Genomic DNA, 15670 nt, shown 5'->3' with positions numbered 1-15670 from the left:
ACCAAAATTTTATGTAATGAGGCTAGAATGTGATCGACATTCTGAAAATAGGCTGTGTCCAGCCAGTCTGCAAAACCTCTACATAATGATACACGAGATGCATGATAAATTCATTTTTAAGGTGAAAATCTTGGGGATTGCACAATGTGTGAGATTGCAACTTACAAGAGCACATATAGTATTAGTATAAATTACTTTGTTAATTCTTAGGCCCAACATTTACTATTTTTAATAAAATATAAATAAAATATGAAAAATATAAAACTTGTCTGACCTCAGAAACCAGCAATATGTATTTACATATACGTAATACATTTATAAATCAGTGATGTACCCAGTGAACGTTAAATGAACTGTGATATGGTGAGGGATTACAGTACTGTATTTACAGTACATGCCATGCACGAGACAGAATTTTGTTACGTGTCACGAAAACATACCACTGGCTTTTTTCTGGTTCTAGTTCTGTTTAGTGTCAACAATATCTTCTCAGATTAGATTTCCTGGTTTTCTCATAAGCCAGCTCACCATGATAACCTAATAAATTTTACAGAAATGTAAATATAAACATGATTCACTGCCTCTGAAACTGTAGAACATTCAGGACGGCCATGTTTTTTTTTTTCATGCCTTTGCAACAACTAAATCAACTAAATTTCCTTTATGAATAGTAACTACTGTATTTTACCACATTCATCCTTTATTTTCTCACTCACTTTCTAAATAGTATCCTTAATATGACGTCTACATGGTGCACTGTCTCACAACCACTTACTGGTTTTTTGCTTTGTTTATTTTATAAAACTTATTAGATGCATCTTCCCAAAATAGACAATCATGAATAAAATTCAATCCAAGTGTCTTGACATCTCAGAAATAGTTTGGGAGCTGTAGAGGTTTTATGCCTTGACTGAAAAGCTTCAGAACTTCTTACAACCTTTCCTACATTTTTAATACTCAATGACACTTTTCAGTTCTAACTGAGAATGTTTTTTACCTTTACATTTAATACTGCAATCTACCAATGAAGTCATTTTCAAGATAACATTTAAGGTCTCACAACATGTTAACAGTTCTTGTTCATACTTTGTGAAAACTGAAGAAAGCACTATAATTAATGTAAGAATTTAGTAAATGCTTGAATATATCATTTAAATTAACTTTACAGCCACTATTGCATAACTAGAGGTAAAATTTAAATATTGTATAATTTTTGGCTTACATTTAGCATAAAAACGAGCAACATGAAAAATTGTATGGAACATATTTTGAAGAAAAATGTTTGTAAAACAATTACATTTTTTTCTCTAAAGTAAGTATTTAGCAAGATATAAAGCATAATTTTTTTTAGCATCCATTTTCTCAAGAGGAGACTAAAACCAGGGTGATAGAAAGATGCAAAGTTATAAAGTATGTTATTATGAAGGTGGTGAAACAAAATGATATTTTAATTATAAAATAAATTTTTGAATATACTTACCCGGTGAATATATAATAGCTGCTACTCAGCGGCTCGACAGAAAACACACTCAAAAACTCGCGAGCGATCGCTATGAAGGTTGCGGGTGTGACCACCAGCGCCAACTATCGGCCAGATACCACTCTTGCATGTAAACAAACCCTTCAATTCTTCTCGTCCCGCTGCGTCTCTATTGGGGAGGAAGGGAGGGCCTTTAATTTATATATTCACCGGGTAAGTATATTCAAAAATTTATTTTATAATTAAAATATCATTTTTAAATATTTAACTTAGCCGGTGAATATATAATAACTGATTCACACCCAAGGCGGTGGGTAGAGACCAGAGTTAATTAAGTTTACAGCGTATAAGCTAAGAGTTTTTGACAGTTATCAATATAACCAAACCAAAATATATAGTACCTGGTAAGGAAGTTGACTTAGACGATTACTCTGCCTTGTAAGTCTGTCTTCCTCACGAAGCCCAGCGATCCTCTTAGGATGCTGAAAGACTCCCAGGAGCTGAAGTATAAAGGGTTGCAACCCATACTAACAGGACCTCATCAAAACCCCTAATCTGGGCGCTCTCAAGAAATGACTTTGACCACCCGCCAAATCAACAAGGATGCGAAAGGCTTCTTAGCCTTCCGTACATCCCAAAAAACATTTCAAGAGACAGATTAAAAAGGATATTGGAATTAGGGTAATGTAGTGGTAGAACCCTCACCCACTACTGCACTCGCTGCAACGAATGGACCCAGTGTGTAGCAGTCCTCGTAAAGAGTCTGGACATCTTTTAAGTAAAATGACGCGAACACTGACTTGCTTCTCCAAAAAGTCGCGTCCATAATACTTTGCAGAGATTTATTTTGCTTGAAGGCCACGGAGGTTGCTATAGTTCTAACTTCGTGCGTCTTAACCTTAAGCAACCATCGGTCTTTCTCATTCAAGTGAGAATGAGCTTCTCGTATTAAAAAATCTGATAAATATGACAAAGCATTCTTTGACATAGGCAATGATGGTTTCTCAACTGAGCACCATAATGCCTCAGATTTACCTCGTAATGACTTAGTACGAGCTAAATAGAACTTAAGAGCTCTAACAGGACATAATACTCTTTCCAGTTCGTTGCCTACGATCTCTGATAAGCAAGGAATATCAAAAGATTTAGGCCAAGGACGAGAAGGCAGTTCATTTTTTGGCCAGGAAACCAAGTTGAAGTGAACAAGTGGCTTTTTCTGTAGAAAAAAACGATGTTCTTACTGAAGGCATGAAGTTCACTGACCCTTTTAGCCGAAGCCAAGCACACTAGGAAAAGTGTCTTGAGGGTGAGATCCTTCAGGGAGGCTGAATGTAATGGCTCAAACCTGTCTGACATGAGGAACCTTATGACCACGTCTAAGTTCCATCCAGGAGTTGCCAAACGACGTTCCTTAGAGGTCTCGAAAGACTTAAGGAGATCTTGGAGATCTTTATTGTTGGAAAGATCTAAGCCTCTATGTCGAAAGACCGAAGCCAACATGCTCCTGTAGCCCTTAATCGTGGGAGCTGAAAGGGAGCGAACCTTTCTCAGATGTAAAAGAAAATCTGCGATTTGGGCTACAGAGGTACTGGACGAGGACACAGATGCTGACTTGCACCAGTCTCAAAAGACTTCCCACTTCGACTGGTATACTCTAATGGTAGAAGCTCTCCTCGCTCTTGCAATCGCACTGGCTGCCTCCTTCGAAAAGCCTCGAGATCTAGAGAGTCTTTCGATAGACTGAAGGAAGTCAGACGAAGAGCGGGGGAGGCTTTGATGGACATTCTTTACGTGGGGCTGACGTAACAGATCTACCCTTAGAGGAAGACTTCTTGGAAAGTCTACCAGCCATTGAAGTACCTCGGTGAACCACTCTCTCGCGGGCCAGAGGGTAGCAACCAACGTCAACCTTGTCCCTTCGTGAGAGGCGAACTTCTGCAGTACCTTGTTGACTATCTTGAATGGTGGGAATGCATATAAGTCCAGAAGAGACCAATCCAGTAGAAACGCGTTTATGTGGATTGCTTCTGTATCTAGGACTGGAGAGCAATAGATTGGTAACCTTTTGGTCAACGAGGAGGCAAAGAGGTCTATGGTGGGTTGACCCTAAGTAGCCCAAAGACTCTTGCCCACGTCCTTGTGGAGGGTCCATTCCGTGTGTATCACCTGACCCCTCCGACTGAGACAGTCTGCCAAGACGTTCAAGTCCCCCTGGATGAATCTCGTCAACAGGGAGATGCCTCGATTTCTTGACCATAAGAGAAGGTCCCTTGCGATCTCGAGCAGCGTGAAGGAGTGTGTGCCTCCTTGCTTGGAGATGTACGCCAAAGTTGTGGTGTTGTCTGAGTTGACCTCTACCACTTAGTTTCGAAGAAGCTTTCGAATATCATCAAGGCCAAGTGGACTGCTAATAGCTCCTTGCCGTTGATGTGCATGCTCTTCTGACTTGAGGTCCACAAACCCGAGCATTCCCGACCGTCCAGGGTCGCACCCCAACCCAAATCCGACGTGTCTGAGAACAACACGTGGTTTGGGTTCTTGACTGCTAGGGATAGTCCCTCTCTCAGACTGATATTGCCGTCCCACCATTTCAGGCATGCCTTTACTGGTTCGGAGACGGGGAATGATACCGTCTCTAACGTCTTGTCCTAGTTCCAGTGAGAGGCTAGATGGAACCGGAGAGGCAGAAGGTGTAGTCTCCCTAGTGAGACAAACTGCTCCAGGGATGAGAGAGTCCCTACGAGACTGTTCCAACTCCTGACTGAACAAACGTTTTCTTTTCAGCATTAGTTGGACTTCGAGCTGGGCTTGTTCTGTTCGGTGGCAGACGGAAAAGCCCGAAAAAAAACTGGACTGCGAATCTCCATCCCCAAATATAGAATAATCTGGGATGGGATCAGATGGGACTTTTAGGTTGACCAAAAGTCCCAACTCACTGGCCAGACTCAACGTCCAATGTAGATCCTGCAGACAGCGAAGACTGGACGATGCTCTGAGAAGCCAGTCGTCCAAGTACAGGGAGGCTCGGATCCCCGATAGATGGAGGGATTTTGCCACATTCCTCATGAGCCTCGTAAACCCGAGAGGAGCAGGACTGAGGCCAAAGCACAGGGCTCGTTGGTACCCCACATTCCTGTAAACAAACCTCAGAAACGGTTGGGAATCCGGGTGTATAGGAATGTGGAAGTATGCCTCCTGAATGTCGAGAGAGACCATCCAGTCGCCTTCCATAAATGCTGTCAAGACAGCCTGGTAGACTTCATCGTGAAGTTTGTCTTGACAATGAACACATTGAGCGCACTTGCCTCTTACGTACTCCTGCAGTGAACATGGCTGCCAGAGAGAACGTGGCTATCAGATCATAGGAGCCATCCCTGAAAGCCTTGTTTATGCATGACATAATTGTACAGCAAAACTTCAAACGCTCGAAAATAGCTCTGAAGTCGACCATAAAATCTTGGAGCGTCTCATGGCCAGGCGCCAGGGAGAGTCTATGAGGTTTGAGAAGTCTATCTGGGCAGAGGCAGGAACTCCAGAGCCGAGAACTTCTCTCGTGTCATATCAGACTCTCGCTCTATAAGCCAGCTTAAAAGTAGGGAAAGCAAAGGCTGTCTCCCCCAAACTCCTCCTGGTGATAAACCAGTCGCCTAGCAAACGTAAAGCTCTCTTAGAAGAGCGAGAGAGCACTAGCTTATGAAACAACGGCTTCGAAGTAGCTAGGCCTAGTGTAAACTCTGACGTTTAGGCGAACGAGGAGCAGCAGTTACAAAAAGATCCGGACAAAGATCCTTAAAAATCAGTAAGATTTATTTAAAGTCCATAGAGGGCTAAGCAGCTTTAGGCTCCTCTCCGTCTGACAGAGTCCTCAAGGGAATATCAGTAGGAGCGGGAACAGCAACTTCCTCATCTGAAGGAACCTTGTCCGACAATAGCCGAGTCTCAAGCAAGGGAGAGACCTACCGTGGTGGCAATGCTTTACAAGCAGAGTCCACACGCACTGGTGCATTAGTAGCGGACCAGGATGTAACGTCATGTAACTGCTTGACAGTCTGTGAACTGTCAACAACAACAACAGGTGCGTGAGGACGCACAGCGTCCACTCGAGACTGCTTTGACCGCCTAGTCTCAGCAGTCAAAACAACTCTAGAATACGGAGGTTGACGCTCAGCGTCAAAACAAGTCAACTCCGATGGTTGGCGAACGTCCTGAACGTCAACAGGAGCATCAGCAAGTGGCCAAACGTCCAAATGCGCTGAAAATCCACACGAGACCGCATCGAGTGTGGTTCTAAACAACCTGACTGACGTGACTTGGCTACGCCAACGTCAACAGGACGCACAAAGGAACGTTTGGGTGGCTGAAGGCCAGGATCTCGATGAGATAAACGGCTAGGCTCAACGGACTTATCGGCAGAATAGTCTTCCATAAGGGAGGCAAGCTTATTCTGCATGCCTTGCCGTACAACCCATTTAGGATCAACGGGAATGGTTGCGGTAAGAGACGAGGGTAACGTCTGTGACTGCAAAACCTTGCCTACAAAAACTCTCGGAGTCTGTGTTACGCTTTTGTTTAGGCGACTAGCAGTCTTCTGATGACTGCATAGGGTCAGAGCTGTCCTAATAGTTAAAACCAGGACGCTGGACCTGTCCTGATAGGACTGACTTTCGCTTAAAGGGCCTCGAAACCTTGTTCCACGGTTTCTTATGCGAAAAGCCTTCGGATGACGAGGAGAAAATCGTCTCTCTCGCCTTATGGTAGGGGTGATCTTGGTGAGATACACCTGATACCATAGAAGGAACGTCTGTTCGCTGATCAAGGCCTCTCGAACCCATAAGTCGTACGACATTACTTCTCCCCTGGGCTTGGGAGCTTGCAAGAGGTCCCGGACTAGGCAAACGACAGGCACGAACAGACGAACCCTCGGTCTCAACACTGATAACACTTTGCGCAATATCACTTTATCACTACGATTTTCTGTTTTGCACTTATTTCACTGAAATCGAATTTTTTAACAATTCACATTAGGTATGAATAAAACTGATTTCTACCTGAAGCACGCAATTCTACCCTCATCAAAAGGTTATAATTGCGAAATCAGTCGTATAATGTAAGCACATTAATACCAGCAAAAAAAAAAAAAGTAAACATATTTTAAGATAAAAAGATCAGTGGCTGGGGAAGAGACTAAACACTAGTTCATTCAAAAACTACGTTTTCAATCTATCACCGTACAGTGCCTTGGGACGAGAATAAAAAAAAACTAAAAACGTTTTATCCTTTCTCCCCGTACAGAGACTAGGGACGAGAGTAACTCGAGAACAACGTTACTCGCTTGGGACGAGATAAAGATCGGAACGTTCTCTCTCCTCTCTCTCCCTCCGTCTCTATCTCTCTCTCTCTCTCTCTCTCTCTTGATTTCGCACCGAAGAGAAGAGCCCACTTACGTTTCGTCAAAAAACAGGTTATTTGACCAAAGGAAAAAACTGAAAGGTTTTTCAATTAAAAAGTTCCTTTAAAATAGAATTTAAAACATTTAAGCTTTGAAAGAAGAATGAACAAAACGTCAGAATCGATTTACTCTTTCTGCAAAGTGAAACCGTGATACTCTCTCTCTCTCTATCGTAACGATAGAGCGCAAACTGCGTAGCATGAATAAACTAAACGTTAGTTCATCTTTGAAACAGTACGAAGACTATTCAAAGAAAATCTTTCATAAAATATCTACTAAAAAATATTCATTTAATAAGTTTTAAATCATTAGCTCTGTAAACGTTATTTACGATTGAAAGGGCTCAACGTTGTTTAACTTCGGTTACCAAGTTAGGACCGCCTACTCTCAGGAAAGGTCGCATATAAACAAATCATTAAAATTTATCTTGATGTTTATTATAAATGGAAAGCTAATCGAAGAGGCCTAATAAAGGCGGGTGAGATATAAAATATATAGAGGAAAATCTATAATTAATTTATAACGTGATAAGATAATTGCTAAAAGCCTAAACACACTTCCGTACTAAGGGAAGGGTCGGCCATTTAAAAGTCAAGGAAAGTCCAAAAAACAATCCAAAGTCATCAAAAATTAAATCTATCCAAAAACGAGTTCAAGATTTAAGTTGAAGATAAAACACCTGTACTGCGAAAGCTCAAACCAAAATGAAGTACTTCACCAAATATGTTGAGAAAACTCCAGGTTCTACAGCGAGTAATGATACGTCTTGTCGTCAACGTCGACAGAGAAGAATTGAAGGGTTTGTTTACATGCAAGAGTGGTATCTGGCCGATAGTTGGCGCTGGTGGTCACACCCGCAACCTTCATAGCGATCGCTCGCGAGTTTTTGAGTGTGTTTTCTGTCGAGCCGCTGAGTAGCAGCTATTATATATTCACCGGCTAAGTTAAATATTTCAAATTGTAGATTTCCATACATTTTTCCCTTCAACAACATTCTTTTTGTCTTATCTGACTGGCCTATTAGGGCAGACCCCTGAAACATCTACATTGAGGGGCTAGTGAAATTATGCAATACTTACCTTTACTTTATACATAGCTAGCCCATCTTGGTTTCCTTTTTCAAATTCTACTGATCCTGCAATTTCATACAGCTGCCTTACACAATTCTTTGGTATATTGTCATGGTTCTTATTGAAAACATCTCCCATGAGCACCATTACAACATCCCAGGTCACCTGACAAAGTTAATTAGAAAAATATTAAAATAGAACAGTTTATGATTTGACAGCATAAAGAATGGAAACTTTCAATGAACAATAGCTGAATTTTACATGGAAATACAATTAAATTTCAAACTATTAGGTTAAACTACATTGGGTCCAGCCAAGAAATAACAATTCAGTATTCACGCAAAATAGAGAGAGAGAGAGAGAGAGAGAGAGAGAGAGAGAGAGAGAGAGAGAGAGAGAGAGAGAGAGAGAGAGAGAGAGAGAGACTCACCTTTAAGTCTCTATTGCTGTCCATGTAAACTGCTCCAATAAGAGCTTCAATTAGGTCCCCTAGGCACTTTGGAACTTCAATTTCCTGCAAGGGATAAATTAATCCTAATTTAGCAATTACAAACACAATGTTAATGATGGAAAAAAATTCTGATGAGAGCCTCTTGCTAAAATCCTAGTTGAAAATAATTTTCATAATACAGACACCCCACTGATATACAGCAGGGTCCCCAATTATGCCAGAATTTGGTTAACTCATGGTCTTGCAGATCTGGAAAATAGCAGATTTTGATACACATAATCGTAATAATTCCATTAGGGCCAAGGCAAATGGCAACTTACCCAGTCAAGTGTTTTTACTACCTTTTTTCAATACTTTCTATGTACTGTATAGTTTTTTTCTAATATGAAATTGTTCCTATGAATAAGTAAAACTTTAAAACAGTTTTAAAGACCTAATAACTTGAAAAAGTTTAAAATTACACCGAGGAAAGGTGTACATACTGTATATTTCTGTGTATAAGACAACCTAATATTAGGACAAATGTTAATGATTTTAGGTCATATCTGTTGTATAAGATTACAGGAGAATTACAAAACCATCCGTGTATAGGCTAGCTTTTGCTGTATCCTTTTAAATCCAAAATAACTTGATAAAGAGATTATATATCATGCTTTTTCTAAGCACACTACCTGAAATGGAAACCACTGCTATGTTTGTGTTTCATTCGTAATCGTAACTAACATATGAACGTATTTACAAATATTTTTTATAGGTTAGCTTTTGCAGCAACAGATATCTTACCAAATATAGATTATGTAATGCCTCTGTTATTGCTAATGTTATCTCACTACTTTTCCTAAGAATTTCAAAATAAATGAAATGAAGACAATTTCATATCATGATTTTCCTAAACACGCTGCCTCAAACAGAAACCATTCTTTTGTTCATGATTCATCGCCAATCATAACAAACAAACAGATGCATTTACACAATCAAGTGATAACTAATGATACAAAGAGCTTTTAACAAATGATGTTATTACAAAAATTTTATGTACCGTATCCTTAAAAATTCCTACACACTTAACAAAACAGGAGAACCATTCTGTTTGCGGTTGGTCAACAAAGACAAACTACTGCTAATGACAGTATGATCATTTACAATAATTCTAAACCATTACGAAGGATAAATATACATTCCATTTCTCAAATATCTTTCTGAACTTGAGTTACAAGTCAGTTTAATTTCGTTTTAACTTGTATCCACATCAATTATGGAACCACCAGCAAGAATAAAAGCAAGTACTAGACTAGTTTTAAATTAAGTTATACAAGCAGCCAAGGAATAGAACAATTGCACTGCCACTAGAGCGTTCAATGGGACAGAAATGGTGCGAGATTGGAGAACGTAAGGATAATTGTAATCATGATGGATTTTTAATGAAAATTTAAGATTATGCTAATCTAAATGTTATTACTACCATCATTAACAATACCATCAAATTTATCAAAATGTTAGAAAGAGAAAGATAAATGTTGCTATGAACAACCACAACTCAAAGTTTACATTTTCTCAGCTGGACTAAAACAGATAAAAGTTGATTTCATTCTTGATGTGTAATTTTTCTTCAAATAGGCTACAGTATTCATTATGAAATTTTGCCAATATTATGTAGAGTAAATATGGTTTAGTTACATTTATTATAATTTGCCATACCTAGGCCTACGCAAGCGTAGCAATACTTGAAAACATAATAGATTTTTGGGCTCAGCCATGTCGTCCTGATGGAAGGTTCCATTTTTGGGCTCAGGCCATGTCGTCCCGATGGAAGTTCCTTCTTAATAGCTTCCTAGGTTATATTTAACTACAGTGATATATCCCAGAGAATTTTACTAAAGGTATCCAGAATTCTAACTCCTGGCGCGAGTATCCCTTGTATTATCTTAAAGGGATATCGCATAAGATCAGAGGATGTATTCTTGACACGCCACATAGCTATCTACACCCCTAATAGCGTTTACGCTTCGAGAGGGGAAAGTGGCAAGAATTGTAGGAGAGCCGTTATTAAGGCAACACTCCTACTCATACTGTGATTGAGCACCAGCACGCCACCGTGTGGCGCCATCTAGTAATTCTTTCTCGTGTAGCGTTCCTTACCGGTGTTTACCCCGTGTACCTCTCACTATTTTAGATTGTTTTTGAGCTATGATGTCTTCACCAGCCTCATCTGCCTCTGGAAAGTTAAGTACTATCTTTGATTTGTATAAATGTAAGCTCTTGCCAGTTTTTTCCTCGAAATATATTCGTAATTAACGTAACAAGAGCTGTTGCCCAGCCGGATGGCGTCTTGAACGCGGTCGTTCTTTGCATGTACATTTAGTTAGCCAAAACGACGTTCCCGGCATATTTCACTTTAATATCTTTAGCTATTTAGCTTTTAGCTAGGAATTCTTATATTATGCCCATGTTTTCGTGGATTTGGCAATTTTATTACCGAGCCCCACGAGTGCTAGGCTTCCTAGCCTAGGCACCCATACACTTCATGCATGATAAAACCTTCCTGGTAAAGTTTTATTGAAGATCAGGCAATATTTTATAACAATTAAGATATTACTGTGTAAAATTTTCCCCTTCCAAGATACTACTGTATATGAGAGTTTCGATGACCGATTCTCACGGCGTCTAGGCTAACTAGCCTAGGGGCTTTAGTATACTTTCATACATGTCCCCAATTGCCCTTGTATCGTCTTTTAAGTGGAGACTGACACCTCCTATACCTTTTAAGTCGATACCAATCTCCTTGGAAGATTTAACGGATTTTGAGCGAAGCGAAAAATCTATTTTTGGGTGAGATGGCCATGTCGTCCTGATGGAAGTTCCTAAAGGGTAGCTTCCTTGGGTATATATAACTACGGCGATATTCCCAGAGAATTTACCTTAAGGTACCCAGAATTCTAACTCCTGGAGCAAATATCCCTAATAAAAGAACCTGGGATATCGCGAAATATCAGAGGACGTATTCTTGACACGCCACATAGCAATCTGCACCCAGAACAGAGTTAACACTTCGAAGGGGTCAATTGGCAAGAAAACGAAAAACGAGAAAGAAAGGAGAGCCGCTCGCAAGGTATCTCTCCTCTACCGTTTCGTAAGCGTGCATTGCGCCGCTCACGGAGCCATCTGTATTCCTTGTAGCGATACACGAGGTGCTACAGATACTGTATGTAGGGAGGTGTCCTACAGCCCTTTTTAGAGGAAAAGGGAAGGGCGGGTCCATCAGGACGACATGGCCATCTCACCCAAAAATAGATTTTTCGCTTCGCTCAAAATCCGTTTTTTGGGCTCAAGCCATGTCGTCCTGATGGAAGTATACCAGAGCATTACTGTATCTGTGGATTCTCAAAACGTGCCGTACTCCCCGAAGGTATTTCCGGCCAACTAGACCTAGAGACCTAAGATGTTACCGTCATACATCTTTTCATCTAACCATAGACCATGTTAGTGCTTCCTGCCCCCTACAGGGAAGAGTCATACTAGACTCTGGAAAAGTCTCGAAGAGTACACATACCTATGTATGAATAACAGACAAGCCAATATAGTGGTCTCACTCTATATCATGTAAAGCATAGTTTGTAAAGAACCACTGAGTCAATATGAAATATGGACCAGTTACCCGTTCGATTACTGGATTGGACAAAGGTTTATATCCGGGTAGGAGGAAAACTTGCACATCCGCCACCATCCCCTTAGGGCATGGAGTCCTCCCGCTAGGGGAAAGCATAAACCAATGAAAGATGCTTGCATAAAGGAACAATCTATTGGAATTATCCCAGATAAATATACAAAGTAAACTTAATGCTAAATCATTTCAAGAAAATGACACAGGCGAAGGAGACGAAAGGTTCACAAGAACTAGTTTATTGACAAACAATAAAATAAAACAGGTTAAACAACAATTATACATATATAAGAGGAGGATAACCAAAAATAAGCATAAACATGATAGTAAACAGAAAACTTGTTTATCGGAAAGAAGACATTAACGCCACTTTTAACATACCGAAGTATCAAAATCATAAAAGTCTGTATTACTAATCAGTTACATTAGCGTTGGAAACGCTTGGCACACATGTCTGCACTTATGCTAGGTTCACCTTTAAATATGGAACAGTCAATGTGGGCACCCTCGTGCCATAACACTTGGTTTGTAGAACAGTTCGTAACTACACACCCACCCCAGAATTAATCGTCCCAATCAAATTCACTGTTCCTCGCAGAGTTAAACAGAAGGTTTAACGACACTACCCACTGCTACCACAGACCTCTTCAGTTGCTCCACTTGCTTCGCATAGTGACGAAAGAAAACTCTGGAAGACTTCCAGCCAGTGTATGAGCGAAGATGTTCGAAATCCATACTATTGAAGAAATTTAAGGATGAGGCAACTTTCCTCGGATCGTGACCTGCGGGTGTACTGTCTGGATACGCTCTGCGAATAAAATAGGTGATTTTTGCCCTAAGTTGTTTCAGGGATAAATTTGAGCCTGATGTTTCTCCCCTGAATAGTTGACCACCCCTGAAGTCTGAAGTTCTACGAAGATAGACCTTAAAGCATTCCACTGGACATAGAGATGCATCTTCTTTCAGAGGGCAGATTCTCCAGGGACCCCACCTGTTGGTGGGTAACTCGTTCTTGGCGAGAAACGTAGGATCCGGAAACAAGTTCAGTTCTCCCCCATCCAAGAACTGAACACGACCTTCCTCTCTCGAGAGGGCTACAATTTCACTAACCCTGGCCCCCGAAGCGAGTGCAACCAGAAAAATAACTTTTGGGTCAAATCCTTTAAAGCAAACTCCTCATTGTTCAACAGCGAAGCGAAAAGAAGAACTTTATCCAGAAACCATAAAATGGGCTTCGGAGGTGCTGATGGTCTGAGCCTAGCACAGGCTTTCGGAATTTTATTAAAAATATTGTTAGAGAGGTCGACCTGGAAGGCATACAAAATGGGTCTTGTCAAAGCAGATTTACACGTTAATATAGTGTTGGCTGCTAACCCTTGACCATGGAGGTGGATGAAGAAAGATAAGCAGAAGTCCGTCGAGATCTTTTGCGGATTCTTCGCCTTGACAAAGGCCACCCATTTTCTCCATGATAACTCATATTGCCTTCTAGTGGATTTGCACTTATATTCCTCTAGAAAGTCTATACTGTCTTTCGAAATCCCGAAACGTTTTCTCACCGCTACGGAGAGAAAATCATGAGCTGCAGGTTCCGGGTTTTCTGTGATGAAGTGCAGACAGTCGACTTCTGAACTCGTTGGGTCAGAACTGGATCTAGTAACGGTAGACACTTCAGCCGTAGTTCCAATACCAGAGGGAACACCACGCTGTTCGGCCACTTGTGAGCCACTATTGCCGCTACTCCCTTGAAAGATCTCAGTTTGTTGAGGACCCTCAATAGAAGGTTGTGAGGAGGGAACAGGTAAATCCTGGACCATCTGTTCCAGTCGAGGGACATCGCGTCCACTGCTTCCGCCAAGGGATCTTCGTACGGGGACACGTAAAGGGGTAACTTCTTGTTGTCTTTCGTCGCAAAGAGGTCTATCTGCAGTTCTGGAACTTGACTCAAGATGAAGGAGAATGATCCTGCATCTAGGGACCATTCCGACTCTATTGGTGTGAACCTGGATAGAGCGTCCGCTGTCACGTTGCGGACTCCTTGAAGGTGAACTGCCGACAGGTACCACTTCTTCTTTTCCGCCAGTCGAAAGATGGCCAACATCACCTGGTTGAGTGGTGGTGACCTCGATCCTTGTCGATTCAAGCATCTCACAATCACCTCGCTGTCCAGTACCAACCTTATGTGGATCGAGCGACGAGGGGAGACTTTCTTCAAGGTAAGGAGTACTGCCATAGCTTCCGAAAAAGTTTATGTGAAATGTCTTGAATAGATTGGACCAAGTTCCTTGGGCCTTCTTCCGATGAGAATGACCTCCCCACCCCTCCTTCGAGGCGTCTGTATGAATAGTCAACGAGGGGGGAGGTGGCTGAAGAAGCACCGACTTCTTTAGTTGCCTGACTCGGGACCTAGGCCTGAGAAGCGTACGTAGACGAAGCAGTACTGGTCTTATCAGATCTCTTCGTGCGTTTGATGCATAACTTCTCCAAACTCCAGTTGCATCCTTTAGCTGTGCTCTTAGCACCGGGTCTGTTACTGAGGCAAACTGGAGAGAACCCAGCACTCTCTCCTGTTCGCGTCTTGATATTCTTTCGGAATCCAGAAGTCTCTTGACAGAACCAGCTATCTCCTTCCTCTTCTTCGCCGGGATGGAGAGTTGGGGTGACACTAGGTCCCAGTGGATTCCCAACCACTGGAACTTTTGAGATGGAGAAAGCCGAGACTTTTTTCTGTTAATCTTGAAGCCTAGATGCTCTAGGAACTGGATCACCTGTAGGGAAGCTTGCAAACATTCTGTCTTGGATGCTGCCCACACCAGCCAGTCGTCCAGGTAGGCTACCACCTGGATTCCCTTTAGGCGTAATTGTTTGAAAGCTGCGCTCGCAAGCTTCGTGAAGATCCTTGGGGCTATGTTTAGCCCGAATGGCATGGCTCTGCAGGCGTAGAGTCTTCGATGTAGCTCGAACCCTAGGTAGGGGGAGAGTTGGCGATTGATTGGAACGTGCCAATAGGCGTCTGACAAATCTATGGAGACGGTATATGCCCTCTTGGGCAGTGAGGTCCTTATGTGTTGCAGTGTTAGCATCTTGAACTTGCAGTTCACTATGAACTTGTTGAGTGGCAACAAGTCCAGAATGACTCTGAGTTTTTCTGAGTCCTTCTTGGGAACACAAAACAGCCTCCCTTGGAATTTGATGGACTTTACCCTTCGGATTACTCTTTTCTCCAAGAGTTCTTGAATGTACTCCTCCAGAACGGGGGTGGAGTGTTGGAAAAATAGAGGGCACAGGGGTGGAGTGTTGGAAAAATCGAGGGCACGGGGGGGGGGGGAGTGATGTACCAGCTCCAACCCAGTCCATTCTTGAGTAGGCTGTGGGCCCAGGGATCGAAGGTCCACCGATCCCGAAAATTCTGAAGTCTCCCTCCTACCGGTATCATCTCACTTTGGCTGCTGTTGCCCTGAGGTCTTGCCTTCTTGACCGCGACCACCCGTGAATCCCCTCCCCCTTGAGGGGCGTCTAAACGAACCTCTGGCTGCTCCTCTAGGCTTCGCTCGAAAGG

At 41.9% G+C, this 15670-nt stretch overlaps 1 protein-coding gene across 3 annotated transcripts in view; it reads right to left on the bottom strand.

Annotated features, from left to right (window-relative positions):
* LOC137653597 (endoribonuclease Dicer-like) overlaps positions 1–15670 on the bottom strand; it is a 617521-nt gene that overhangs the window by 68368 nt on the left and 533483 nt on the right. For all 3 annotated transcript variants that reach the window (XM_068387145.1, XM_068387137.1, XM_068387151.1), the window contains 2 exons: positions 8430–8513; positions 8009–8164 (listed from right to left, as the gene is read on the bottom strand). In XM_068387145.1, the coding sequence (XP_068243246.1) occupies positions 8009–8164; positions 8430–8513 (240 nt within the window). The remainder of the gene's footprint in view (positions 1–8008; positions 8165–8429; positions 8514–15670) is intronic.

This window comes from Palaemon carinicauda, chromosome 1, assembly GCF_036898095.1.
Source record: "Palaemon carinicauda isolate YSFRI2023 chromosome 1, ASM3689809v2, whole genome shotgun sequence".
NCBI classification, from domain to species: domain Eukaryota; kingdom Metazoa; phylum Arthropoda; class Malacostraca; order Decapoda; family Palaemonidae; genus Palaemon; species Palaemon carinicauda.
This window is presented reverse-complemented; position numbering and strand designations above follow the sequence as displayed.